Source organism: Engystomops pustulosus, chromosome 7 (assembly GCF_040894005.1).
Source record: "Engystomops pustulosus chromosome 7, aEngPut4.maternal, whole genome shotgun sequence".
Classification (NCBI taxonomy): Eukaryota; Metazoa; Chordata; class Amphibia; order Anura; family Leptodactylidae; genus Engystomops; species Engystomops pustulosus.
The window spans coordinates 178,950,733-178,977,148 of NC_092417.1; the positions used below are offsets into that span (position 1 = coordinate 178,950,733).

Consider the following 26,416-nt stretch of genomic DNA (forward strand, 5'->3'; position numbering starts at 1 on the left):
GAAATTTCCAAATATGTCTGGGGTTTTTTAATGAGGAAATGAAAATAAGATTTAAACAATTGCAGTTTTCTTATTGGCCACTAGAGGTCGGGGGAGCAGCAGCTCACTTTACAGCCTGCAGTAAAAGTCCATGTCATAGGAATAGAGTTCGGGTGAATTCCGATCCGAATGAGAAGATGTAAAGTAAACCAAAACATGGGACAGAGACCCCGTCCCCCCTCAGGCTACAATGGGGAGGGGGGGGGGGGGTCACTGAGCTTCTGATGAGATGTCCATTAATTTGCCATGGGTGTTGTCCATCAATGTTCCGACCAATAAAGTTTATTTTCTAACTTCTTATGAGGCAATAATAAAAAAATAACTTTAGGGCGAGTTTAATAAGTGACATCAGAAAAGACAAAATTAAACAAGCTCCTCCCCCCTGACACTTCCCGTATAATAATCTACAGATTATTTGTATCTTGTGGATACAGGGAGAAACTTATAGTAATAGAACAGAAATATGTAAAATGTTTAAAACCTAAACCAAAATGGAGCCATACAGTCCAGAATCCGACCAATCAGAGCAGGGCAGCAGCGCAAGCGTGTATATACAATAGGGGGGGCAGCGCACTCACCCTGACCTCCTACTAATCAGCAGGAAGTGCCAGGAATTATATACAGTCCTATCCTCCGGAGCTGCACTCGTCATGTCGTGTATATACAGCGACGCTCAGTCCGTGGTCTCCTTATATCCAGGGATCGGTGTATTACACTGCCCCTCCCCTCCAGGCTCCGCCTCTTCATACATGCTCCTCCCCCAAGGCTCCGCCTCTTCATACATTATACATATATACTCTGCACAGCATTATCCTCTCTTCTCCATACAGTCAGGAGCCTCCATTTACACCATCAGCTTCTCACTTCCTAAACTTCATCTTCCGGTCTTTATTCTTCTTCAGCGTCTTCGGCACGTTCACTCCTTTTTTCTCCGGATGACCCAATTTGCGTTTCCGGTCACTAAAAGGAAAACACAGACTGGTGTCAAATTCTTCAAGGAACAAACACGACATAAGAGCAGAGAGCTGTATACACAGTGTGTGATGAGCTCCCCCTACTGGTGGCTGCAGACAACCTGCATTTTAGAAGGGAATCTGTCAGCAGTGTTATGCCAGTGTTATGTCTGGTCCCTGGAGAGATGTGTAATCAGACCTCACACTGCTGTGCTCTGTGCTCTCTGCAGCCAGTGTTATGTATACTCCCTGGAGAGATGTGTAATCAGACCTCACACTGCTGTGCTCTGTGCTCTCTGCAGCCAGTGTTATGTACTGTCCCTGGAGAGATGTGTAATCAGACCTCCCACTGCTGTGCTCTGTGCGCTCTGCAGCCAGTGTTATGTATTGTCCCTGGAGCAATATACCTCTGTGTAGGTTAGTAGCAGCAGGACTGTGACATATGGATTAATATTCCAGGAGTGTAGCTTCTCTAAGTGTACTGGGGGTTCCTCACACTGCTGTGCTCTGTGCTTTCTGCAAAGAAGTAGTCAACCTCTACCCAAACCACCGGCTACTGCATTTACTCCGAGCAGAGTCGTGCGGCTGTGTATCACTACAATGCAGAGAGTTAGCACAGCAGTGTGAGGACACTGTGAACCATTGACATGGATTCAGCGAGGGCCCCATAAGTTACTTGGCCCCCTCACTAATCCTGGAGGCCTGTTCTACACGAGGGGGAACCTGGGAGTCTCTGATCAGATCCCACGTTTAAATTTTCCTAGAATTCTTTAGTAGAAAATTCCTTAATCTGAAAACTCGGGATGTTCTTCCCTACGGATGCCGCACCTCTTTACGCTGACCACGGTCGCGTTCTGTCCGCTCTTCTTCAGGACCTGGTTCCACTCGTCGTCGTTCCCTCGGATGGCGAATCTGTAAGGAGACAATAGATTCATAGATGATGACCTCCCCCCCCCCAGCAGCGCCCCCAAGCACCCCCTCCCCCCCAGCCCCACCCGCCGGAGCCCCCAGCCCCACCCGCCGGAGCCCCCAGCACTCCGGTGCGGATGTTAGGGCCACTTACTGGGTCAGGTTGATCCCCTTGAGCTTCTGCACCTCCTCCTGGTGCTTCTGCTGGAATTCCTTGGCTGCTTCTTCCTGGTGAGAGACAGAAGGCACAGAGCGGGTAAGACGCTGTTCACACTGGATTCATGGCCCCCTTGTGGTGGCAGGAAGGACTGCACCGTGTGACCAGAGCTGGAACTCACCAAATCCTCATTCAGAGACTTCAGGGTGGGCTCCATGATGACTTCCCTGGTGGTCACCATCTCCGCCTCCACCGCCTTCTCCAGGACCTGATTGAATAACTAGAAAGAAGAGAAGGAAATGTGGTCATGGAAGGTGCAAAGAAGATTCCGGTGATCACTGGGGGGTCCCGGGGTCAGAGCCCCCACTAATCCACTATCAATGGCCGCTGCTACAGAAGAGACAGAACCAAAAGGGACCATATAGACTGCAGCAGTGATACATATTGTCCTCACACTGCTGTGCTCCCTGCAAACATTATTTGGTATTTTCCCTGGTGATGTGTCATCAGACCTTTGTCTATGTAGTTAGTAGCAGCAGGACTATGATATATAGATATTTATTCCAGGGCTATATCTGCTCCCAGTGCACTGGGGGCGTGTCCTTACACTGCAGTGCTCTGTGCAGCCAGTGTTAGGCATTGTCCCTGGAGAGATGTGTAATCAGACCTCACACTGCTGTGCTCTGTGCTCTCTGCAGCCAGTGTTATGTATTGGCCCTGGAGAGATGTGTAATCAGACCTCACACTGCTGTGCTCTGTGCTCTCTGCAGCCAGTGTTATGTATTGTCCCTGGAGAGATGTGTAATCAGACCTTTGTGTATGTAGTTAGTAGCAGCAGGACTGTGATATATGGATATTTATTCCAGGGCTGTATCTTCTCCCAGTGCACTGGGGGCGTGTCCTTACACTGCAGTGCTCTGTGCAGCCAGTGTTAGGCATTGTCCCTGGAGAGCTGTGTGATCATACCTTTGTGTGTGTTTGTAGTAGCAGCAGGACTATGGCGTTTGTCCTCACACTGCTGTGTTCTGAGCTCTCTGCATTGAGCAGTTACAGCTTTTACACAGAGCAGAACGTGGACAGGACCCCAGGGGCCCCACGGCTGCTCCAGGCCTCCCATGGACTAGTTATGGAGCTGCAGGATTATAGGTGCAGTACCAGACACAACCTATGGCCATGGGTGGCGCTGTTTTTGTAACCCTGAACATGAGGCCGCCCTGCAGAGTGGGAACAGCTGCATCCCCCCCCCTCACGCTGACGTTACCTGCACGATTTTGCGGATGAGGCGGTTGAAGAGCCCCATGAGCTGGGAGCCGGGCAGCTCGATCTCCTTCTCCAGCTGATCCACAGACTTATGCTGCAGCCCGATGCCCAGGAGCAGCGCCTACAGGTAAAGGGGCGGGAACAGTAACATTAAAGGGGCGCCCTGATAAGGACAAAGCAGGTCTTCATCAATTCCTTGTGTTATTTAAGACCTCTGCTTGCTGTCACTTAATATTCATCTTCATAGTTTGCATCCAAGTCACGTGATGAAGGGAAAAAGTTTCCAGCAGCTTATAGAACAATCTATAAAGGGATATTGACCAGGATGCAATCAGCAGGGCTCAAACTTTACCACCCAATGACGTCACATCCATCGGTCACGTGACCTGGTTGCAGTTCACTCCTATTCAAGTGAATGGGGCACAGGTGCAATACCACATACAACCACTCTACAACGTACGGCGCTGTGCTCGCTTCAGCAATGAGGTGCCTCCGGTGTTAAAGGGGGTGCAACAACGATGATTTGCTCCGATAATGGCTCCTATTCCTTGACAGCAAGCAGAGATCCTAAAACCTACAAATAAGTACAATATACATTGTGCCCTGCAGGGCGGCGACTTACACACTGCGCTGCAGAGAGGTTGATGTTCCCGTATTTCTGCAGGAAGAACATTCGGGATATTTGGGGGATGAGGTCCATGATGAGGTGATAGTCCACCATGTTCTGCGAGTACATCTCCAAGCGCTTCAGGTCGTATGGGGTGAGGGCAGCCTCCAGCTCGGGGCGGGTGAGCTCTGCGGAGGGGGGGAAGCACAGGAAGGTCAGAGGTCAGCGCACTCTGCGGAGGGGGGGAAGCACAGGAAGGTCAGAGGTCAGCGCACTCTGCGGAGGGGGGGAAGCACAGGAAGGTCAGAGGTCAGCACACTCTGCGGAGGGGGGGAAGCACAGGAAGGTCAGAGGTCAGCGCACTCTGCGGAGGGGGGGAAGCACAGGAAGGTCAGAGGTCAGCGCACTCTGCGGAGGGGGGGAAGCACAGGAAGGTCAGAGGTCAGCGCACTCTGCGGAGGGGGGGAAGCACAGGAAGGTCAGAGGTCAGCGCACTCTGCGGAGGGGGGGAAGCACAGGAAGGTCAGAGGTCAGCGCACTCTGCGGAGGGGGGGAAGCACAGGAAGGTCAGAGGTCAGCGCACTCTGCGGAGGGGGGGAAGCACAGGAAGGTCAGAGGTCAGCGCACTCTGCGGAGGGGGGGAAGCACAGGAAGGTCAGAGGTCAGCGCACTCTGCGGAGGGGGGGAAGCACAGGAAGGTCAGAGGTCAGCGCACTCTGCGGAGGGGGGGAAGCACAGGAAGGTCAGAGGTCAGCGCACTCTGCGGAGGGGGGGAAGCACAGGAAGGTCAGAGGTCAGCGCACTCTGCGGAGGGGGGGAAGCACAGGAAGGTCAGAGGTCAGCGCACTCTGCGGAGGGGGGGAAGCACAGGAAGGTCAGAGGTCAGCGCACTCTGCGGAGGGGGGGAAGCACAGGAAGGTCAGAGGTCAGCGCACTGTGCGGAGGGGGGGAAGCACAGGAAGGTCAGAGGTCAGCGCACTGTGCGGAGGGGGGAAGCACAGGAAGGTCAGAGGTCAGCGCACTGTGCGGAGGGGGGAAGCACAGGAAGGTCAGAGGTCAGCGCACTGTGCGGAGGGGGGAAGCACAGGAAGGTCAGAGGTCAGCGCACTCTGCGGAGGGGGGAAGCACAGGAAGGTCAGAGGTCAGCGCACTCTGCGGAGGGGGGGAGCACAGGAAGGTCAGAGGTCAGCGCACTCTGCGGAGGGGGGAAGCACAGGAAGGTCAGAGGTCAGCGCACTCTGCGGAGGGGGGAAGCACAGGAAGGTCAGAGGTCAGCGCACTCTGCGGAGGGGGGAAGCACAGGAAGGTCAGAGGTCAGCGCACTCTGCGGAGGGGGGAAGCACAGGAAGGTCAGAGGTCAGCGCACTCTGCGGAGGGGGAAGCACAGGAAGGTCAGAGGTCAGCGCACTCTGCGGAGGGGGAAGCACAGGAAGGTCAGAGGTCAGCGCACTCTGCGGAGGGGGAAGCACAGGAAGGTCAGAGGTCAGCGCACTCTGCGGAGGGGGAAGCACAGGAAGGTCAGAGGTCAGCGCACTCTGCGGAGGGGGAAGCACAGGAAGGTCAGAGGTCAGCGCACTCTGCGGAGGGGGAAGCACAGGAAGGTCAGAGGTCAGCGCACTCTGCGGAGGGGGAAGCACAGGAAGGTCAGAGGTCAGCGCACTCTGCGGAGGGGGAAGCACAGGAAGGTCAGAGGTCGCCGCACTCTGCGGAGGGGGAAGCACAGGAAGGTCAGAGGTCGCCGCACTCTGCGGAGGGGGGAAGCACAGGAAGGTCAGAGGTCAGCGCACTCTGCGGAGGGGGAAGCACAGGAAGGTCAGAGGTCAGCGCACTCTGCGGAGGGGGAAGCACAGGAAGGTCAGCGCACTCTGCGGAGGGGGAAGCACAGGAAGGTCAGAGGTCAGCGCACTCTGCGGAGGGGGAAGCACAAGAAGGTCAGAGGACACTGCTAAAGGCTTCCTTAAAGGGGCAGAGTTACTCACGGCTCTCAGACTCCTTCTGCATGTTCTTGTTCTGCAGGACGTTCAGCGCCACCGAGGGGGAGAAGTTCCTGAACTGATAGGAGAGGAGGGACAGGAAGCGCTTCCTAAAATCTGACCAATACAGAAGGGTTACAATCGCATCTCAAGGTGGAGCCGCCTTAAAAGGGCCATAATCTCTGATTCTTACTGGACGATGTGTCTTAAAGGGATATTCTGCTTGTAGACTTCAAAAGCAGGGTCCCTTCTGCCCCCAAATTTAAAGGGTTAGAGGTATCCTGGTCCCCTGTGGGGGGTCTGACCACTAGACCACCAACTATCTCAAGAATCCTTGTGCACCCATATCAATATCACCCTCCCAGTGCAACACCCCCCTTGCCCCAGCGCAACACACCCCTCCCCCTTTGTAGCCAAAACTGAGCTGAGGGGGGTATTGCACTGGGGCAATGTATCCAGTGTATCCATCCTAGAACATAGAGGGGCTCGTCCTCACCTTTCCAGTACGCGGTGAGCCAGGGCTCCTGCACGGACTCGTCCTCCTCCTGCAGACTCTTCAGCATGATGCACGAGTGCTCCCCCGTCAGGTCATTCTGCGGTAACACAAGGATACAGTTTTAGTCTCCAATCCCTACCAAACCTGCAGCAACACTCTCACAATCCAACGTACCGGAGTCTGGCGCAGGTATACGGGGACGTACCCGGCTCTCTTCCAGAACCTATAGAGAGAAGACATTTAGGATCCAGCACCTACAGTCACAGGTGATACGGACCTACAGGTTTTGGGGGTGGGGAACTTACTTCAAAAGTTTGGGTGTTAACCCGTAGGACACCCCGAGATAATCCAACTTCTCTGCGGGTCTCTCACTCAGCCGCAGCAGCAGAGGCGGCAGGTTCTTCCGAGGGGTCAGCGACTCTTCCAGAAGGTCGACAGCCTGAGATAAGGAGGAGGTTAGACCCGGCCCGTCATACCAGAACCACACACGGTCCGATTATAGGACCCTCACCTCGCTGCTGATGGGGGCGATCTCCTGCGGCTGATTCTTCACACTTTCTTCCAGACAAGGAAATTTCCCCTCGTAATACAACTGCAGCTGCTGCAAGGCGCGGCTCCCGTACCCCATCTGCAGGCCCAAAACATGGAAAGTTCTACTAGATGACGAGCAAAAGTGCGAGACCACCCTACAGCGAGTCCACACTGACCAGCAGGGGGCGTCAGCTGACTGCATACAGTGACCGTACTGAGCTCAACGTATAGTCTGCAATCTGCTCATGAGCTCCCCCTGCTGGTTGTAGGATATGTAACATATTAGAAGCTTTGTTTCAGGAAGTAGTCACGTTCTTACCCCCTGGTAGTCCGGGTGGACGGCGATTCTTACTACTCTTCCTCCAGATAAGCTGCCAAAATCAGAATCTTGAAACTGGGGGTGGAAAAAGATTTGTTACTTTACGAGGAGAGTGCGGCGGCCCCCCAAAGGAAGGTTCATCCGCTACACATCTCGTCTATCCTAAAACACCATGGACCTACCTGTTCCGAAACCGTCCAAGGAATGAGATCTCCGAAGGCTTTCTTCCCTCGGGAAAGGCTGTTCAGGATGGACTGCTGGGAAATCTCTCCTTCCAGACAGACCTGAAGGGAGACGGATAAGGAGTCAGGACTGATCCGAGACAACTGCTCAGAGGACACTCGCTTACAGGGGGCATAAGTGCATAGGAGGTACCTGGATAACCGCTAGCGCCTCAGGCAAGGCATTCTGGGTAGGAGGGACGGGAGGGAGGAGGCAGAAGAGGTGATGAGCCGGAGCGTCCGACAACATCTGCAGGTCATTGGGCGAGTTCTGGGAGAGCAGAGACATAGGATTAGTCAGGAGCAGAGCGCCCCCTATGGCTACAGGAGACGCCTCTCAGGGCACAGGGTAAGGGAGAGGTGAAAGGTCAAACCTTGTAATGAGAAGCCACGTAGAGCGCCATCAGCCTCTGCAGGAAGGACTCCGAGGCTTTGTGGTAGCAGAACAGGGTGTCCCGGTTTACGTAGTATCTGGTGCAGAGAATCAAGGAAAGAAGAGATCCAAATCCCACAGAGCCCAGCAGTGCGAGAGGGCCCGTGCCCAGCGCACAGAGCCCAGCAGTGCGAGAGGGCCCGTGCCCAGCGCACAGAGCCCAGCAGTGCGAGAGGGCCCGTGCCCAGCGCACAGAGCCCAGCAGTGCGAGAGGGCCCGTGCCCAGCGCACAGAGCCCAGCAGTGCGAGAGGGCCCGTGCCCAGCGCACAGAGCCCAGCAGTGCGAGAGGGCCCGTGCCCAGCGCACAGAGCCCAGCAGTGCGAGAGGGCCCGTGCCCAGCGCACAGAGCCCAGCAGTGCGAGAGGGCCCGTGCCCAGCGCACAGAGCCCAGCAGTGCGAGAGGGCCCGTGCCCAGCGCACAGAGCCCAGCAGTGCGAGAGGGCCCGTGCCCAGCGCACAGAGCCCAGCAGTGCGAGAGGGCCCGTGCCCAGCGCACAGAGCCCAGCAGTGCGAGAGGGCCCGTGCCCAGCGCACAGAGCCCAGCAGTGCGAGAGGGCCCGTGCCCAGCGCACAGAGCCCAGCACAGCAGTGGAGAAGCTACAATCCTGGAATATAGATCCATTTATCACAGTCCTGCTGCTACGAACAACATACACAAAGGTCTGATTACACAGGGACAGTATATAACACTGTCTGCTGAGAGTACAGAGCGCAGCAGTGTGAGGACAATCCCTGGCTGCAGTCTATAGTTTCACACCTCAGTAAGGATACAGTTCACAAGTCTCGGGCAGCGGGAACCCAGAAATGAGTCGGCTGATGTTCAGACAGTCCAGACACAGCAGCTCGTTCAGCCATTTCTCCACCGGGTCTCCGGGAGCGTAACGTATAGACTCCTGCAGGGAGACCTCATGGAGAGTCCGAGCTGTAAGACACGTGACAATGAGGGAGGCAGCAGAGGAGGAGGGAGCGGCGCCGGGACGCAGCAGAGGAGGGAGCAGCGGTGGGACGCAGCCTTGTGGCGTCTACGTACCGGAGGCCAGGCGCTGGGTGCTGGTGGACTTGTTCACGGCGGTGTTGGAGCTCTGACTCTCGGCGCTCTGCTGCCGCAGCTGCTGTATGAGCTTCAGGGACAGAGAGCGGCCGGTCCCCTCATACCTGGTGCAGAAAGGGTTAAAGGGTTGCGTCCGGATCAGCGCAGGAGTCCGTGTAAAGGCGATTGCCAAGTACTCACCCGTTGATGGTGGACGCCATGAACACCAGGTACGGACCCATGAGGCTCTTGACGAGAGGAAGAGGGATGGCAGCAGCTTCGTCTATGACCACCAGCTCGGCCTGACCCAGCTTTACGGCATCTCCCGGGTGGATATACTGCAGGAGAGGGGGATGGGGGTCACTGATCTGGGGGGTCCGGACTCTAAGACCCCGATTCATCAATGCTCATCTTGGTTCTTAATTGCATCGTATCTAACATCACATTTTGGGGCTTCAGTGGTGCGACCAGTATCCGTGTCTGGCCCTTTATAAGACACCCCCCTCCCCCCCCCCCCCCCGTATAAGGAATCCCCCCTTATAGGAACACAGGTATCCGGCTGATCCCAAGGCGAGACCAATAATCCCCCTGAAATAATGGCTGCCGTATGATACATCATGGCTGGATCAAGTCTATCAGAATGTGGAGAGAGAGAGACCCCTCTATGATGTCCTTATAGAGCAGACAACCCCCCCTATAAGGAAGGACAAATCCCAATATGATCTGAGAGATTCATAATCCCCGAGAAGAATGGAAGGGTCGGAGGGGTCACCTGTATGGTCTGTCTGTGCTCCTTGAAGACGTTGACACGGACCACAGCTTTCTCAAACTCTGGGTTTAGGGACTGGATGATTTCATAGTCCAAGTGCTCCTGAGGGGGACAGGCAAGGCAAGAAAGGGTTAAAGGGGATGTACACAACCAGAAAAAATACAAAAAAGAAGCAACGGAAAGGAGCCCGGAGGGGGAGGGAAAGGGAAAAGGACGGAAAGGAGCCCGGAGGGGGAGGGAAAGGGAAAAGGACGGAAAGGAGCCCGGAGGGGGAGGGAAAGGGAAAAGGACGGAAAGGAGCCCGGAGGGGGAGGGAAAGGGAAAAGGACGGAAAGGAGCCCGGAGGGGGAGGGAAAGGGAAAAGGACGGAAAGGAGCCCGGAGGGGGAGGGAAAGGGAAAAGGACGGAAAGGAGCCCGGAGGGGGAGGGAAAGGGAAAAGGACGGAAAGGAGCCCAGAGGGGGAGGGAAAGGGAAAAGGACGGAAAGGAGCCCAGAGGGGGAGGGAAAGGGAAAAGGACGGAAAGGAGCCCAGAGGGGGAGGGAAAGGGAAAAGGACGGAAAGGAGCCCAGAGGGGGAGGGAAAAGGAAAAGGACGGAAAGGAGTCCAGAGGGGGAGGGAAAGGGAAAAGGACGGAAAGGAGTCCAGAGGGGGAGGGAAAGGGACGGAAAGGAGTCCAGAGGGGGAGGGAAAGGGACGGAAAGGAGTCCAGAGGGGGAGGGAAAGGGACGGAAAGGAGTCCAGAGGGGAAGGGTAATCACAGCAGATATTGTCCTGCCACATCTCACACTGATACATCTATATGTGCCATATACTACCAATGCACAACACTGTATATGCAGTCCCGCTGTGCACACACACACACACTATACACGTGGTCGCGCTGCGCACACACACACACTATACACGTGGTCGCGCTGCGCACACACACACACTATACACGCGGTCCCGCTGCGCGCGCACACACACACACTATACACGCGGTCCCGCTGCGCGCGCACACACACACTATACACGCGGTCCCGCTCCGCGCACACACACACTATACACGCGGTCCTGCTGCGCACGCACACACACACACACACTATACAAGCGGCCCCGCTGTGCGCACACACACTATACACGCGGTCCCGCTGCGCGCACACACACTATACACGCGGTCCCGCTGCGCGCGCGCGCACACACGCACACTATACACGCGGTCCCGCTGCGCGCGCACACACACACACACACTATACACGCGGTCCAGCTGCGCGCGCGCACACACACACACACACACACACACACACACACACACACACACACTATAGACGTGGTCCCGCTGCAGAACCCTTGACTCTCACCTGATACTGCAGCGAGTCAAAACCTTTAAAGATGAACTCGAACAGCGTGTGCAGGTTGTCAGGACTCGGGGAGGTCACGAAGATGTTAGAATACCTGGAAGTAGAGGAAAGTTCTTATGAACACGACAGAATGAAGCGAACCCCAGAGATACAGGAGAGGTGATGGCGGCACCAGAGAGCGTACCCAAAGGCCACAGCGCCAGCGATGGCCAGACCCAGAGCCGCCGACTTTCCTCGACCACGAGCTGCGGTCAGAGCGACGGTGCTGCGCAGGGTCTTCTCCGAGATGGCCTCAATGAACTTCAGCACCGCCTTGGCCTAGAGAATACAAGAGGCTGCAGCGTTACGGCTCTGCTCACATTAGGATTGGGCCCGGCTATTGGTCTATACCCTGCTGTAAGCTCCCTGCATATCCCCAGGGTGCAAGTGGTATGACAGACTCCAAAGGAGAATTATCATGTGACCTTAACCCCTCACTGATAGCTGAATTATTTCACATATTATTGCAGTTCTGGATTCCCGCAGGACAGGAACAACCACCCCTGTACCTGGTCCAGCGTCTTGCAGTTGTCCACCAGGACCCCCACAGGCTGAGTGTCCTGCAGACTCTGCTTCACCTCCAGCAGCTCCTCCTCCACCGGGGTCAGAGCTTCATCCTGCAGAGAACCAAGGCGGCGATGAGAAGAGGCACAGCGAGGTACGATGCATGGTAGGAGGTGATGAGAAGAGACACAGCAATGTATAATGCATGGTAGGGGGTGCAGCAGTGGGGGAGGTTACGAGAAGAAGCACAGCGAGGTACGATGCATGGTAGGAGGTGAGAAGAGGCACAGCGAGGCACGATGCATAGTAGGGGGTGCAGTATAGGAGGAGGTGATGAGAAGAGGCACAGCGAGGTACAATGCAAAGGAGGGAGGATGTACAGGAGGAGGTGATGAGAAGAGGCACAGCGAGGTACAATGCATAGTAGGGGGTGCAGTATAGGGGGAGGTGATGAGAAGAGGCACAGCGAGGTACAATGCAAAGGAGGGAGGATGTACAGGAGGAGGTGATGAGAAGAGGCAAAGCGAGGTATGATGCATGGTAGGGGGTGCAGTACAGGAGGAGGTGATGAGAAGAGGCACAGCGAGGTACAATGCATAGTAGGGGGTGCAGTATAGGGGGAGGTGATGAGAAGAGGCACAGCGAGGTACAATGCAAAGGAGGGAGGATGTACAGGAGGAGGTGATGAGAAGAGGCACAGCGAGGTATGATGCATGGTAGGGGGTGCAGTACAGGAGGAGGTGATGAGAAGAGGCACAGCGAGATATAATGCGTGGTAGGGGGTGCAGCAGTGGGGGAGGTGATGAGAAGAGGCACAGCGAGGTATGATGCATGGTAGGGGGTGCAGTACAGGAGGAGGTGATGAGAAGAGGCACAGCGAGGTATGATGCATGGTAGGGGGTGCAGTACAGGAGGAGGTGATGAGAAGAGGCACAGCGTGATATAATGCGTGGTAGGGGGTGCAGCAGTGGGGGAGGTGATGAGAAGAGGCACAGCGAGGTATGATGCATGGTAGGGGGTGCAGTACAGGAGAAGGTGATGAGAAGAGGCACAGCGAGGTATGATGCATGGTAGGGGGTGCAGTACAGGAGGAGGTGATGAGAAGAGGCACAGCGAGGTATGATGCATGGTAGGCGGTGCAGTACAGGAGGAGGTGATGAGAAGAGGCACAGCGAGGTATGATGCATGGTAGGCGGTGCAGTACAGGAGAAGGTGACGAGAAAAGGCACAGCGTGATATAATGCGTGGTAGGGGGTGCAGTACAGGAGAAGGTGATGAGAAGAGGCACAGCGAGGAATGATGCATGGTAGGGGGTGCAGTACAGGAGGAGGTGATGAGAAGAGGCACAGCGAGGTATGATGCATGGTAGGGGATGCAGCAGTGGGGGAGGTGATGAGAAGAGGCACAGCGAGGTATGATGCATGGTAGGGGGTGCAGTACAGGAGAAGGTGATGAGAAGAGGCACAGCGAGGTATGATGCATGGTAGGGGGTGCAGTACAGGAGAAGGTGATGAGAAGAGGCACAGCGAGGTATGATGCATGGTAGGGGGTGCAGTACAGGAGAAGGTGATGAGAAGAGGCACATGGAGATATAATGCGTGGTAGGGGGTGCAGCAGTGGGGGAGGTGATTAGAAGAGGCACAGCGAGGTATGATGCATGGTAGGGGGTGCAGTACAGGAGGAGGTGATGAGAAGAGGCACAGCGAGGTATGATGCATGGTAGGGGGTGCAGTACAGGAGGAGGTGATGAGAAGAGGCACAGCGTGATATAATGCGTGGTAGGGGGTGCAGCAGTGGGGGAGGTGATGAGAAGAGGCACAGCGAGGTATGATGCATGGTAGGGGGTGCAGTACAGGAGGAGGTGATGAGAAGAGGCACAGCGAGGTATGATGCATGGTAGGGGGTGCAGTACAGGAGGAGGTGATGAGAAGAGGCACAGCGAGGTATGATGCATGGTAGGGGGTGCAGTACAGGAGAAGGTGATGAGAAGAGGCACAGCGAGGTATGATGCATGGTAGGGGGTGCAGTACAGGAGAAGGTGATGAGAAGAGGCACAGCGAGGTATGATGCATGGTAGGGGGTGCAGTACAGGAGGAGGTGATGAGAAGAGGCACAGCGAGGTATGATGCATGGTAGGGGGTGCAGTACAGGAGGAGGTGATGAGAAGAGGCACAGCGAGGTATGATGCATGGTAGGGGATGCAGCAGTGGGGGAGGTGATGAGAAGAGGCACAGCGAGGTATGATGCATGGTAGGGGGTGCAGTACAGGAGAAGGTGATGAGAAGAGGCACAGCGAGGTATGATGCATGGTAGGGGGTGCAGTACAGGAGGAGGTGATGAGAAGAGGCACAGCGAGATATAATGCGTGGTAGGGGGTGCAGCAGTGGGGGAGGTGATGAGAAGAGGCACAGCGAGGTATGATGCATGGTAGGGGGTGCAGTACAGGAGGAGGTGATGAGAAGAGGCACAGCGAGGTATGATGCATGGTAGGGGGTGCAGTACAGGAGGAGGTGATGAGAAGAGGCACAGCGTGATATAATGCGTGGTAGGGGGTGCAGCAGTGGGGGAGGTGATGAGAAGAGGCACAGCGAGGTATGATGCATGGTAGGGGGTGCAGTACAGGAGAAGGTGATGAGAAGAGGCACAGCGAGGTATGATGCATGGTAGGGGGTGCAGTACAGGAGGAGGTGATGAGAAGAGGCACAGCGAGGTATGATGCATGGTAGGGGATGCAGCAGTGGGGGAGGTGATGAGAAGAGGCACAGCGAGGTATGATGCATGGTAGGGGGTGCAGTACAGGAGAAGGTGATGAGAAGAGGCACAGCGAGGTATGATGCATGGTAGGGGGTGCAGTACAGGAGAAGGTGATGAGAAGAGGCACAGCGAGGTATGATGCATGGTAGGGGGTGCAGTACAGGAGAAGGTGATGAGAAGAGGCACATGGAGATATAATGCGTGGTAGGGGGTGCAGCAGTGGGGGAGGTGATTAGAAGAGGCACAGCGAGGTATGATGCATGGTAGGGGGTGCAGTACAGGAGGAGGTGATGAGAAGAGGCACAGCGAGGTATGATGCATGGTAGGGGGTGCAGTACAGGAGGAGGTGATGAGAAGAGGCACAGCGAGGTATGATGCATGGTAGGGGGTGCAGTACAGGAGGAGGTGATGAGAAGAGGCACAGCGTGATATAATGCGTGGTAGGGGGTGCAGCAGTGGGGGAGGTGATGAGAAGAGGCACAGCGAGGTATGATGCATGGTAGGGGGTGCAGTACAGGAGGAGGTGATGAGAAGAGGCACAGCGAGGTATGATGCATGGTAGGGGGTGCAGTACAGGAGGAGGTGATGAGAAGAGGCACAGCGAGGTATGATGCATGGTAGGGGGTGCAGTACAGGAGAAGGTGATGAGAAGAGGCACAGCGAGATATAATGCGTGGTAGGGGGTGCAGCAATGGGGGAGGTGATGAGAAGAGGCACAGCGAGGTATGATGCATGGTAGGGGGTGCAGTACAGGAGAAGGTGATGAGAAGAGGCACAGCGAGATATAATGCGTGGTAGGGGGTGCAGCAATGGGGGAGGTGATGAGAAGAGGCACAGCGAGGTATGATGCATGGTAGGCGGTGCAGTACAGGAGGAGGTGATAAGAGGCACAGCGAGGTATGATGCATGGTAGGGGGTGCAGTACAGGAGGAGGTGATAAGAGGCACAGCGAGGTATGATGCATGGTAGGGGTGCAGTACAGGAGAAGGTGATGAGAAGAGGCACAGCGAGGTATGATGCATGGTAGGCGGTGCAGTACAGGAGGTGGTGATGAGAAGAGGCACAGCGAGGTATGATGCATGGTAGGGGGTGCAGTACAGGAGGAGGTGATGAGAAGAGGCACAGCGAGGTATGATGCATGGTAGGGGGTGCAGTACAGGAGGAGGTGATGAGAAGAGGCACAGCGAGGTATGATGCATGGTAGGGGGTGCAGTACAGGAGAAGGTGATGAGAAGAGGCACAGCGAGGTATGATGCATGGTAGGCGGTGCAGTACAGGAGAAGGTGATGAGAAGAGGCACAGCGAGGTATGATGCATGGTAGGCGGTGCAGTACAGGAGAAGGTGATGAGAAGAGGCACAGCGAGGTATGATGCATGGTAGGCGGTGCAGTACAGGAGAAGGTGATGAGAAGAGGCACAGCGAGGTATGATGCATGGTAGGGGGTGCAGTACAGGAGGTGGTGATGAGAAGAGGCACAGCGAGGTATGATGCATGGTAGGGGGTGCAGTACAGGAGAAGGTGATGAGAAGAGGCACAGCGAGGTATGATGCATGGTAGGGGGTGCAGCAGTGGGGGAGGTTACGAGAAGAAGCACAGCGAGGTACGATGCATGGTAGGAGGTGAGAAGAGGCACAGCGAGGCACGATGCATAGTAGGGGGTGCAGTATAGGAGGAGGTGATGAGAAGAGGCACAGCGAGGTACAATGCATAGTAGGGGGTGCAGTATAGGGGGAGGTGATGAGAAGAGGCACAGCGAGGTACAATGCAAAGGAGGGAGGATGTACAGGAGGAGGTGATGAGAAGAGGCACAGCGAGGTATGATGCATGGTAGGGGGTGCAGTACAGGAGGAGGTGATGAGAAGAGGCACAGCGAGGTATGATGCATGGTAGGGGGTGCAGTACAGGAGGAGGTGATGAGAAGAGGCACAGCGAGGTATGATGCATGGTAGGGGGTGCAGTACAGGAGGAGGTGATGAGAAGAGGCACAGCGTGATATAATGCGTGGTAGGGGGTGCAGCAGTGGGGGAGGTGATGAGAAGAGGCACAGCGAGGTATGATGCATGGTAGGGGGTGCAGTACAGGAGAAGGTGATGAGAAGAGGCACAGCGAGGTATGATGCATGGTAGGGGGTGCAGTACAGGAGGAGGTGATGAGAAGAGGCACAGCGAGGTATGATGCATGGTAGGGGGTGCAGTACAGGAGGAGGTGATGAGAAGAGGCACAGCGAGGTATGATGCATGGTAGGGGGTGCAGTACAGGAGGAGGTGATGAGAAGAGGCACAGCGAGGTATGATGCATGGTAGGCGGTGCAGTACAGGAGAAGGTGATGAGAAGAGGCACAGCGAGGTATGATGCATGGTAGGCGGTGCAGTACAGGAGGTGGTGATGAGAAGAGGCACAGCGAGGTATGATGCATGGTAGGGGGTGCAGTACAGGAGGAGGTGATGAGAAGAGGCACAGCGTGATATAATGCGTGGTAGGGGGTGCAGCAGTGGGGGAGGTGATGAGAAGAGGCACATGGAGATATAATGCGTGGTAGGGGGTGCAGCAGTGGGGGAGGTGATTAGAAGAGGCACAGCGAGGTATGATGCATGGTAGGGGGTGCAGTACAGGAGGAGGTGATGAGAAGAGGCACAGCGAGGTATGATGCATGGTAGGGGGTGCAGTACAGGAGGAGGTGATGAGAAGAGGCACAGCGTGATATAATGCGTGGTAGGGGGTGCAGCAGTGGGGGAGGTGATGAGAAGAGGCACAGCGAGGTATGATGCATGGTAGGGGGTGCAGTACAGGAGGAGGTGATGAGAAGAGGCACAGCGAGGTATGATGCATGGTAGGGGGTGCAGTACAGGAGGAGGTGATGAGAAGAGGCACAGCGAGGTATGATGCATGGTAGGGGGTGCAGTACAGGAGAAGGTGATGAGAAGAGGCACAGCGAGATATAATGCGTGGTAGGGGGTGCAGCAATGGGGGAGGTGATGAGAAGAGGCACAGCGAGGTATGATGCATGGTAGGGGGTGCAGTACAGGAGAAGGTGATGAGAAGAGGCACAGCGAGATATAATGCGTGGTAGGGGGTGCAGCAATGGGGGAGGTGATGAGAAGAGGCACAGCGAGGTATGATGCATGGTAGGCGGTGCAGTACAGGAGGAGGTGATAAGAGGCACAGCGAGGTATGATGCATGGTAGGGGGTGCAGTACAGGAGGAAGTGATAAGAGGCACAGCGAGGTATGATGCATGGTAGGGGTGCAGTACAGGAGAAGGTGATGAGAAGAGGCACAGCGAGGTATGATGCATGGTAGGCGGTGCAGTACAGGAGGTGGTGATGAGAAGAGGCACAGCGAGGTATGATGCATGGTAGGGGGTGCAGTACAGGAGGAGGTGATGAGAAGAGGCACAGCGAGGTATGATGCATGGTAGGGGGTGCAGTACAGGAGGAGGTGATGAGAAGAGGCACAGCGAGGTATGATGCATGGTAGGGGGTGCAGTACAGGAGAAGGTGATGAGAAGAGGCACAGCGAGGTATGATGCATGGTAGGCGGTGCAGTACAGGAGAAGGTGATGAGAAGAGGCACAGCGAGGTATGATGCATGGTAGGCGGTGCAGTACAGGAGAAGGTGATGAGAAGAGGCACAGCGAGGTATGATGCATGGTAGGCGGTGCAGTACAGGAGAAGGTGATGAGAAGAGGCACAGCGAGGTATGATGCATGGTAGGGGGTGCAGTACAGGAGGTGGTGATGAGAAGAGGCACAGCGAGGTATGATGCATGGTAGGGGGTGCAGTACAGGAGAAGGTGATGAGAAGAGGCACAGCGAGGTATGATGCATGGTAGGGGGTGCAGCAGTGGGGGAGGTTACGAGAAGAAGCACAGCGAGGTACGATGCATGGTAGGAGGTGAGAAGAGGCACAGCGAGGCACGATGCATAGTAGGGGGTGCAGTATAGGAGGAGGTGATGAGAAGAGGCACAGCGAGGTACAATGCATAGTAGGGGGTGCAGTATAGGGGGAGGTGATGAGAAGAGGCACAGCGAGGTACAATGCAAAGGAGGGAGGATGTACAGGAGGAGGTGATGAGAAGAGGCACAGCGAGGTATGATGCATGGTAGGGGGTGCAGTACAGGAGGAGGTGATGAGAAGAGGCACAGCGAGGTATGATGCATGGTAGGGGGTGCAGTACAGGAGGAGGTGATGAGAAGAGGCACAGCGAGGTATGATGCATGGTAGGGGGTGCAGTACAGGAGGAGGTGATGAGAAGAGGCACAGCGAGGTATGATGCATGGTAGGGGGTGCAGTACAGGAGGAGGTGATGAGAAGAGGCACAGCGTGATATAATGCGTGGTAGGGGGTGCAGCAGTGGGGGAGGTGATGAGAAGAGGCACAGCGAGGTATGATGCATGGTAGGGGGTGCAGTACAGGAGAAGGTGATGAGAAGAGGCACAGCGAGGTATGATGCATGGTAGGGGGTGCAGTACAGGAGGAGGTGATGAGAAGAGGCACAGCGAGGTATGATGCATGGTAGGGGGTGCAGTACAGGAGGAGGTGATGAGAAGAGGCACAGCGAGGTATGATGCATGGTAGGGGGTGCAGTACAGGAGGAGGTGATGAGAAGAGGCACAGCGAGGTATGATGCATGGTAGGCGGTGCAGTACAGGAGAAGGTGATGAGAAGAGGCACAGCGAGGTATGATGCATGGTAGGCGGTGCAGTACAGGAGGTGGTGATGAGAAGAGGCACAGCGAGGTATGATGCATGGTAGGGGGTGCAGTACAGGAGAAGGTGATGAGAAGAGGTAGAGCGAGGTATAATGCGTGGTAGGGGGTGCAGCAGTGGGGGAGGTGATGAGAAGAGGCACAGCGAGGTATGATGCATGGTAGGGGGTGCAGTACAGGAGAAGGTGATGAGAAGAGGCACAGCGAGGTATGATGCATGGTAGGGGGTGCAGTACAGGAGAAGGTGATGAGAAGAGGCACAGCGAGGTAAGATGCATGGTAGGGGATGCAGTACAGGAGAAGGTGATGAGAAGAGGCACAGCGAGGTACGATGCATGGTAGGGGGTGCAGTACAGAAGGAGGTGATGAGAAGAGGCACAGCGAGGTATGATGCATGGTAGGGGGTGCAGTACAGGAGGAGGTGATGAGAAGAGGCACAGCGAGGTATGATGCATGGTAGGGGGTGCAGTACAGGAGGAGGTGATGAGAAGAGGCACAGCGAGGTATGATGCATGGTAGGGGGTGCAGTACAGGAGGAGGTGATGAGAAGAGGCACAGCGAGGTATGATGCATGGTAGGGGGTGCAGTACAGGAGGAGGTGATGAGAAGAGGCACAGCGAGGTATGATGCATGGTAGGGGGTGCAGTACAGGAGGAGGTGATGAGAAGAGGCACAGCGAGGTATGATGCATGGTAGGGGGTGCAGTACAGGAGAAGGTGATGAGAAGAGGCACAGCGAGGTATGATGCATGGTAGGGGGTGCAGTACAGGAGGAGGTGATGAGAAGAGGCACAGCGAGGTATGATGCATGGTAGGGGGTGCAGTACAGGAGAAGGTGATGAGAAGAGGCACAGCGAGGTATGATGCATGGTAGGGGGTGCAGTACAGGAGGAGGTGATGAGAAGAGGCACAGCGAGGTATGATGCATGGTAGGGGGTGCAGCAGTGGGGGAGGTGATGAGAAGAGGCACAGCGAGGTATGATGCATGGTAGGGGGTGCAGTACAGGAGGAGGTGATGAGAAGAGGCACAGCGAGGTATGATGCATGGTAGGGGGTGCAGCAGTGGGGGAGGTGATGAGAAGAGGCACAGCGAGGTATGATGCATGGTAGGGGGTGCAGTACAGGAGGAGGTGATGAGAAGAGGCACAGCGAGGTATGATGCATGGTAGGGGGTGCAGTACAGGAGAAGGTGATGAGAAGAGGCACAGCGAGGTATGATGCATGGTAGGGGGTGCAGTACAGGAGGAGGTGATGAGAAGAGGCACAGCGAGGTATGATGCATGGTAGGGGGTGCAGTACAGGAGGAGGTGATGAGAAGAGGCACAGCGAGGTATGATGCATGGTAGGGGGTGCAGTACAGGAGGAGGTGATGAGAAGAGGCACAGCGAGGTATGATGCATGGTAGGGGGTGCAGTACAGGAGGAGGTGATGAGAAGAGGCACAGCGAGGTATGATGCATGGTAGGGGGTGCAGTACAGGAGGAGGTGATGAGAAGAGGCACAACGAGGTATGATGCATGGTAGGGGGTGCAGTACAGGAGGAGGTGATGAGAAGAGGCACAGCGAGGTATGATGCATGGTAGGGGGTGATGAGAAGAGGCACAGCGAGGTATGATGCATGGTAGGGGGTGATGAGAAGAGGCACAGCGAGGTATGATGCATGGTAGGGGGTGCAGTACAGGAGAAGGTGATGAGAAGAGGCACAGCGAGGTATGATGCATGGTAGGGGGTGCAGTACAGGAGGAGGTGATGAGAAGAGGCACAGCGAGGTATGATGCATGGTAGGGGGTGCAGTATAGGAGGAGGTGATGAGAAGAGGCACAGCGTGGTACGATGCATGGTAAGGGGTCCCTCAGTACCTGGGTTTTGGGGGGCAGGGGCTTGATGTTGGCGATGTGGCTGGAGATGGGCAGGATATTCAGCTCGTCGTCAATCACCATGCAGTTCTTACAGGAGGCCAGAGACAGGATGAACCTGAGGAAATAGAAGCCCGAAAATGGCAGAACCTCCATTATACACCTTGTGTTTCCCACTTGCAGTAAGTGAATGGAAATCGGCTGCGTCCTGGAGCCGTAGGGAGGTGTTCAGCCCCTACATATTTTAGCCACCAATAATGCCATTCACTGACAGCCAGCAGAGATCTTCACAGCGCAAAGTGTATAAGGAAATTACTAAAAATTAGCATCAAATACTTTGCCACAGTTATAAGAACTTCCATGTGTCTCCTGCGGAGGCGTTACAGGAAACACTCGCTGTCTGGTATCCCCAATTATCACACTACATAATCACAATATCCACCTTTCATTGAAGCGTCCGACCACGTCTTGATGGGCCTCAGTCCGGTACCGGGAGTGAACATCCTGCAACAAGGACAGACCAGTCAGCAATTACTAACTTCTAAAAATGTCATTGGATTGTACAGGAATCATAAAACACGGCTGCTTTTTGCCCAAAACAGCGCCGCCTCCTGCCCACTGGTCGTGTCTAGTATTGCATCTTAGCGCCATTCACTTTACTAGATACTGGACACAACCCCCAGGAAATACTATAAGCCGGCGTAATACGTACCATAGTCATAGTGTACAACTGCTTGAGGGACGTCAGGGTGCGGAGCAGGAGGACAACAATTCCCCCTCCTTCCACAGTTTCGATGGTACGTGCCAGCAGGTTGGGGGTCAGCGCCTCGAAATCCTGAGGAGGAGACATGATCTAGAGTCACTGCAGCCATTCATATATAGGGGGGCTCTGGGGCGGGTGGGGGCTCACCTGCAGGACGCACATCCCGTACGTGTTACCCAGGATTTTATGGGTCTCGTTGTAATAACAATATCGGATGTTGGTCGCGGCAATAAAAAGCTCAAAGGGGTCGTCCTCATTGACACTCAGCGCGCCGCTCTTTATCCGCTTCTGCAGCTTCCGCATCTTCTTCTTCCGGTGACTGGGAGGGAAGACAAGGAGAAAGGGAATCATCATCTCAGCCCCCCACCAGCGCCCCCCCTAGAAGAGAAGGAGCTGCCCCCCACCAGCGCCCCCCCTAGAAGAGAAGGAGCTGCCCCCCACTAGCGCCGCCCCCCCTAGAAGAGAAGGAGCTGCCCCCCACCAGCGCCGCCCCCCCTAGAAGAGAAGGAGCTGCCCCCCACCAGCGCCGCCCCCCCTAGAAGAGAAGGAGCTGCCCCCCACCAGCGCCCCCCCTAGAAGAGAAGGACCTGCCCCCCACCAGCGCCCCCCCCCCTAGAAGAGAAGGAGCTGCCCCCCACCAGCGCCCCCCCCCCCAGAAGAGAAGGAGCTGCCCCCCACCAGCGCCCCCCCCCTAGAAGAGAAGGAGCTGCCCCCCACCAGCGCCCCCCCCCCACCAGCGCCCCCCCCCTAGAAGAGAAGGACCTGCCCCCCACCAGCGCCCCCCCCCTAGAAGAGAAGGACCTGCCCCCCACCAGCGCCCCCCGTGGAAGAGAAGGACCTGCCCCCCCACCAGCGCCCCCCCCTAGAAGAGAAGGACCTGCCCCCCCCTAGAAGAGAAGGACCTGCCCCCCACCAGCGCCCCCCCTAGAAGAGAAGGACCTGCCCCCCCACCAGCGCCCCCCCCCTAGAAGAGAAGGACCTGCCCCCCCCTAGAAAAGAAGGAGCTGCCCCCCACCAGCGCCCCCCCCCAGAAGAGAAGGACCTGCCCCCCACCAGCGCCCCCCCCCTAGAAGAGAAGGACCTGCCCCCCACCAGCGCCCCCCCCTAGAAGAGAAGGAGCTGCCCCCCACCAGCGCCCCCCCCTAGAAGAGAAGGAGCTGCCCCCCACCAGAGCGCCCCCCTAGAAGAGAAGGAGCTGCCCCCCACCAGCGCCCCCCCCTAGAAGAGAAGGAGCTGCCCCCCACCAGCGCCCACCCCTAGAAGAGAAGGAGCTGCCCCCCACCAGCGCCCCCCCCTAGAAGAGAAGGAGCTGCCCCCCACCAGCGCCCCCCCCTAGAAGAGAAGGAGCTGCCCCCCACCAGCGCCCCCCCCTAGAAGAGAAGGAGCTGCCCCCCACCAGCGCCCCCCCCTAGAAGAGAAGGAGCTGCCCCCCACCGGCGCCCCCCCTAGAAGAGAAGGAGCTGCCCCCCACCGGCGCCCCCCCTAGAAGAGAAGGAGCTGCCCCCCCCCACCAGCGCCCCCCCCTAGAAGAGAAGGACCTGCCCCCCCCTAGAAGAGAAGGAGCTGCCCCCCCCCCACCAGCGCCCCCCCCTAGAAGAGAAGGAGCTGCCCCCCCCACCAGCGCCCCCCCCTAGAAGAGAAGGAGCTGCCCCCCACCGGCGCCCCCCCTAGAAGAGAAGGAGCTGCCCCCCACCGGCGCCCCCCCCTAGAAGAGAAGGAGCTGCCCCCCACCGGCGCCCCCCCCTAGAAGAGAAGGAGCTGCCCCCCACCGGCGCCCCCCCCTAGAAGAGAAGGAGCTGCCCCCCACCGGCGCCCCCCCCTAGAAGAGAAGGAGCTGCCCCCCACCGGCGCCCCCCCTAGAAGAGAAGGAGCTGCCCCCCACCGGCGCCCCCCCTAGAAGAGAAGGAGCTGCCCCCCACCGGCGCCCCCCCCTAGAAGAGAAGGAGCTGCCCCCCACCGGCGCCCCCCCCTAGAAGAGAAGGAGCTGCCCCCCACCGGCGCCCCCCCCTAGAAGAGAAGGAGCTGCCCCCCACCGGCGCCCCCCCTAGAAGAGAAGGAGCTGCCCCCCACCGGCGCCCCCCCTAGAAGAGAAGGAGCTGCCCCCCACCGGCACCCCCCCTAGAAGAGAAGGAGCTGCCCCCCACCGGCGCCCCCCCTAGAAGAGAAGGAGCTGCCCCCCACCGGCGCCCCCCCTAGAAGAGAAGGAGCTGCCCCCCCACCAGCGCCCCCCCTAGAAGAGAAGGAGCTGCCCCCCACCAGCGCCCCCCCTAGAAGAGAAGGAGCTGCCTCCCACCAGCGCCCCCCTAGAAGAGAAGGAGCTGCCCCCCCACCAGCGCCCCCCCCTAGAAGAGAAGGAGCTGCCCCCCCCACCAGCGCCCTTCCCTAGAAGAGAAGGAGCTGCCCCCCCCACCAGCGCCCCCCCCTAGAAGAGAAGGACCTGCCCCCCCCTAGAAGAGAAGGACCTGCCCCGCCCTAGAAGAGAAGGACCTGCCCCGCCCTAGAAGAGAAGGACCTGCCCCCCACCGGCGCCCCCCCCCCCCTAGAAGAGAAGGAGCTGCCCCCCACCAGCGCCCCCCCCCCCCTAGAAGAGAAGGAGCTGCCCCCCACCAGCGCCCCCCCTAGAAGAGAAGGAGCTGCCCCCCCACCAGCGCCCCCCCTAGAAGAGAAGGAGCTGCCCCCCACCAGCGCCCCCCCTAGAAGAGAAGGAGCTGCCCCCCCCCTAGAAGAGAAGGAGCTGCCCCCCCCCTAGAAGAGAAGGAGCTGCCCCCCCCCCTAGAAGAGAAGGAGCTGCCCCCCCCCCTAGAAGAGAAGGAGCTGCCCCCCCCCTAGAAGAGAAGGAGCTGCCCCCCCCCTAGAAGAGAAGGAGCTGCCCCCCCCCTAGAAGAGAAGGAGCTGCCCCCCACCAGCGCCCCCCCTAGAAGAGAAGGAGCTGCTCCCCACCAGCGCCCCCCCTAGAAGATAAGGACCTGCCCCCCACCAGCGCCCCCCACCTAGAAGAGAAGGAGCTGCCCCCCACCAGCGCCCCCCACCTAGAAGAGAAGGAGCTGCCCCCCACCAGCGCCCCCCCTAGAAGAGAAGGAGCTGCCCCCCACCAGCGCCCCCCCTAGAAGAGAAGGAGCTGCCCCCCACCAGCGCCCCCCCTAGAAGAGAAGGAGCTGCCCCCCACCAGCGCCCCCCCTAGAAGAGAAGGACCTGCCCCCCACCAGCGCCCCCCACCTAGAAGAGAAGGAGCTGCCCCCCACCAGCGCCCCCCCTAGAAGAGAAGGAGCTGCCCCCCACCAGCGCCCCCCACCTAGAAGAGAAGGACCTTCCCCCCACCAGCGTACACCGAGAAATCAATCCACTCCACCAGTGTCACCCCTAAAAGCCATGACAACCCCTCTCTAGTGTCACCCCAGAAGGGAAGCCCCCCCAGAACACAGAGCGCCTCTCACCTGCTGAAGCCGAGCTCTTTCTTGTAGCACCAGAGGACGGAGGGCCGCGCCTTCACCGCAGACTTGGAGAGCATGTGATGGAGGATGACCACCTGCAGAGAGCGGACACTATAACTCCCCTCATCCTGCCCGGCGGCGCCCCCCGCTGTCTGCCCCCCGTTATTTCATTACCTGATCTTTGCCTCGATCCCCCACCACCACAAAGAAGCTGCGGTGTTTCTCGGCGACGCCATTCTCAATCAGAACCCGGATCCGGTTATCGATCTTCTTCCGCTGCATCGCCATGACGGAACCTGACAGGAGAGGAGGCGGAGCTTACATCCTGCCGCTGCTGCAGAACCTCTTTATACAATCCAAAAGCTGCTCCAAGACCTGATCAGATCAACTGCAGCTGCTGCAGAACATCTTTCTGAAAGGGATTAAGGTTCATCTCGGTGACACCGAACTTTTTGTACTATTCTCCAAGAGGTTCTGCAGCAGCTCAGGGAGTGACTCATGCATCACCTGTCGCTCCAATCATTCGGGAGCCGTGATTAGGGGAGGTCTCGGAGGTCGGACCCCCACGGACAAGGGATCGGTATCTGAGGGAGCGGTTTCTGTGCCCCCCACGGCTCCAGCGCGGATGTGATGTCATAGACACGGAGGGCGGAGCCACTGAGGCGACAGACTCCGTGACCACGAGCACAACATAGGTCAGGACGCAGCACGGGGGTCACACGGGGCCTTTCCAAGAGACAAATATGGGTTTTCCACTAAATCTTTTCACAAATTTTCCCAAATCCTAGTAAACCCCTTTAAGGGCAGGTTCAGACATGAAGGTTTTCGTATGCATTTTTTGCACCCAGAACCAAAGGTAATGTCCTCACTCTGAAATCTGCCCCCTTTTTGGTTGTATAAAAAAAAACCTTAGTGTGAACACGGCCTATAGTGCGGTGCCGTTCCTGCTTCTCGAGACTTTATCCTATGAGAACACATGGGTCCCCATGACAGAAACTGCAAACCTCCCCTTTATGGAGGCGGTAGCTGACAGCGGGTGACCAGTGTTGCGGTACCGCACAGCTCCGGTATCTACCTACCCACTACAGACACACGGTGCGACACGTCTCGTATCAGGCACCCCGGACCACAACTCACGTGCCGCCTGCACACAGCAAAGGAGGACCCCGGGGCTGCCCGCGGCGCCTGATCAGTGGCCTTCGCTGCACCGGCGCGCTGATGACGTCACATCCCCAGAAGAGCCGCCATATTGGTGCAGGCAAATCTTTCACGACACGTTATTTTACATATTTACCTGTAACAAAGTCCAGGACTGCAAAGATAA

The 26,416-nt window shown here is 57.0% G+C and overlaps 1 protein-coding gene across 4 annotated transcripts; it reads right to left on the bottom strand.

Moving 5' to 3' along the window:
• Window positions 1-18: 18 nt before the first annotated feature.
• Window positions 19-26,318, bottom strand: NAT10 (N-acetyltransferase 10). 4 transcript variants are annotated; one of them, XM_072119075.1, is made up of 29 exons: window positions 26,172-26,318; window positions 25,267-25,388; window positions 25,096-25,187; window positions 21,809-21,980; window positions 21,611-21,733; window positions 21,341-21,402; window positions 20,902-21,016; window positions 11,589-11,696; window positions 11,225-11,358; window positions 11,041-11,134; window positions 9,702-9,800; window positions 9,131-9,267; window positions 8,930-9,054; window positions 8,671-8,821; window positions 7,840-7,936; window positions 7,620-7,736; window positions 7,427-7,528; window positions 7,245-7,319; window positions 6,906-7,022; window positions 6,700-6,833; window positions 6,569-6,617; window positions 6,395-6,491; window positions 5,905-6,015; window positions 3,941-4,113; window positions 3,320-3,439; window positions 2,240-2,338; window positions 2,056-2,129; window positions 1,821-1,904; window positions 19-999 (listed from the first exon to the last, which is right to left on the bottom strand). In XM_072119075.1, the coding sequence occupies exons 2-29, from the start codon at window positions 25,378-25,380 to the stop codon at window positions 900-902; spliced, it is 3,075 nt and encodes a 1,024-aa protein (XP_071975176.1). In that variant the 5' UTR covers window positions 25,381-25,388; window positions 26,172-26,318; the 3' UTR covers window positions 19-899. The 4 variants fall into 4 exon arrangements, with proteins under 4 accessions (XP_071975176.1, XP_071975177.1, XP_071975178.1 ...); XM_072119076.1 differs by having other exon boundaries at window positions 26,168-26,302; XM_072119077.1 differs by having other exon boundaries at window positions 26,230-26,251.
• Between the last annotated feature and the right edge of the window lie 98 nt (window positions 26,319-26,416).

Excerpts from the sequence above, each read along its gene's own strand:
- NAT10 (XM_072119075.1), bottom strand. The coding sequence starts at position 25,380 with ATGGCGATGCAGCGGAAGAAGATCGATAACCGGATCCGGGTTCTGATT. Across the intron at positions 21,403-21,610 it reads AGTTGTACACTATGACTATG|GATGTTCACTCCCGGTACCG; the intron begins GTACGTATTACG and ends TCCTTGTTGCAG. Across the intron at positions 8,822-8,929 it reads CACCCAGCGCCTGGCCTCCG|CTCGGACTCTCCATGAGGTC; the intron begins GTACGTAGACGC and ends CGTGTCTTACAG.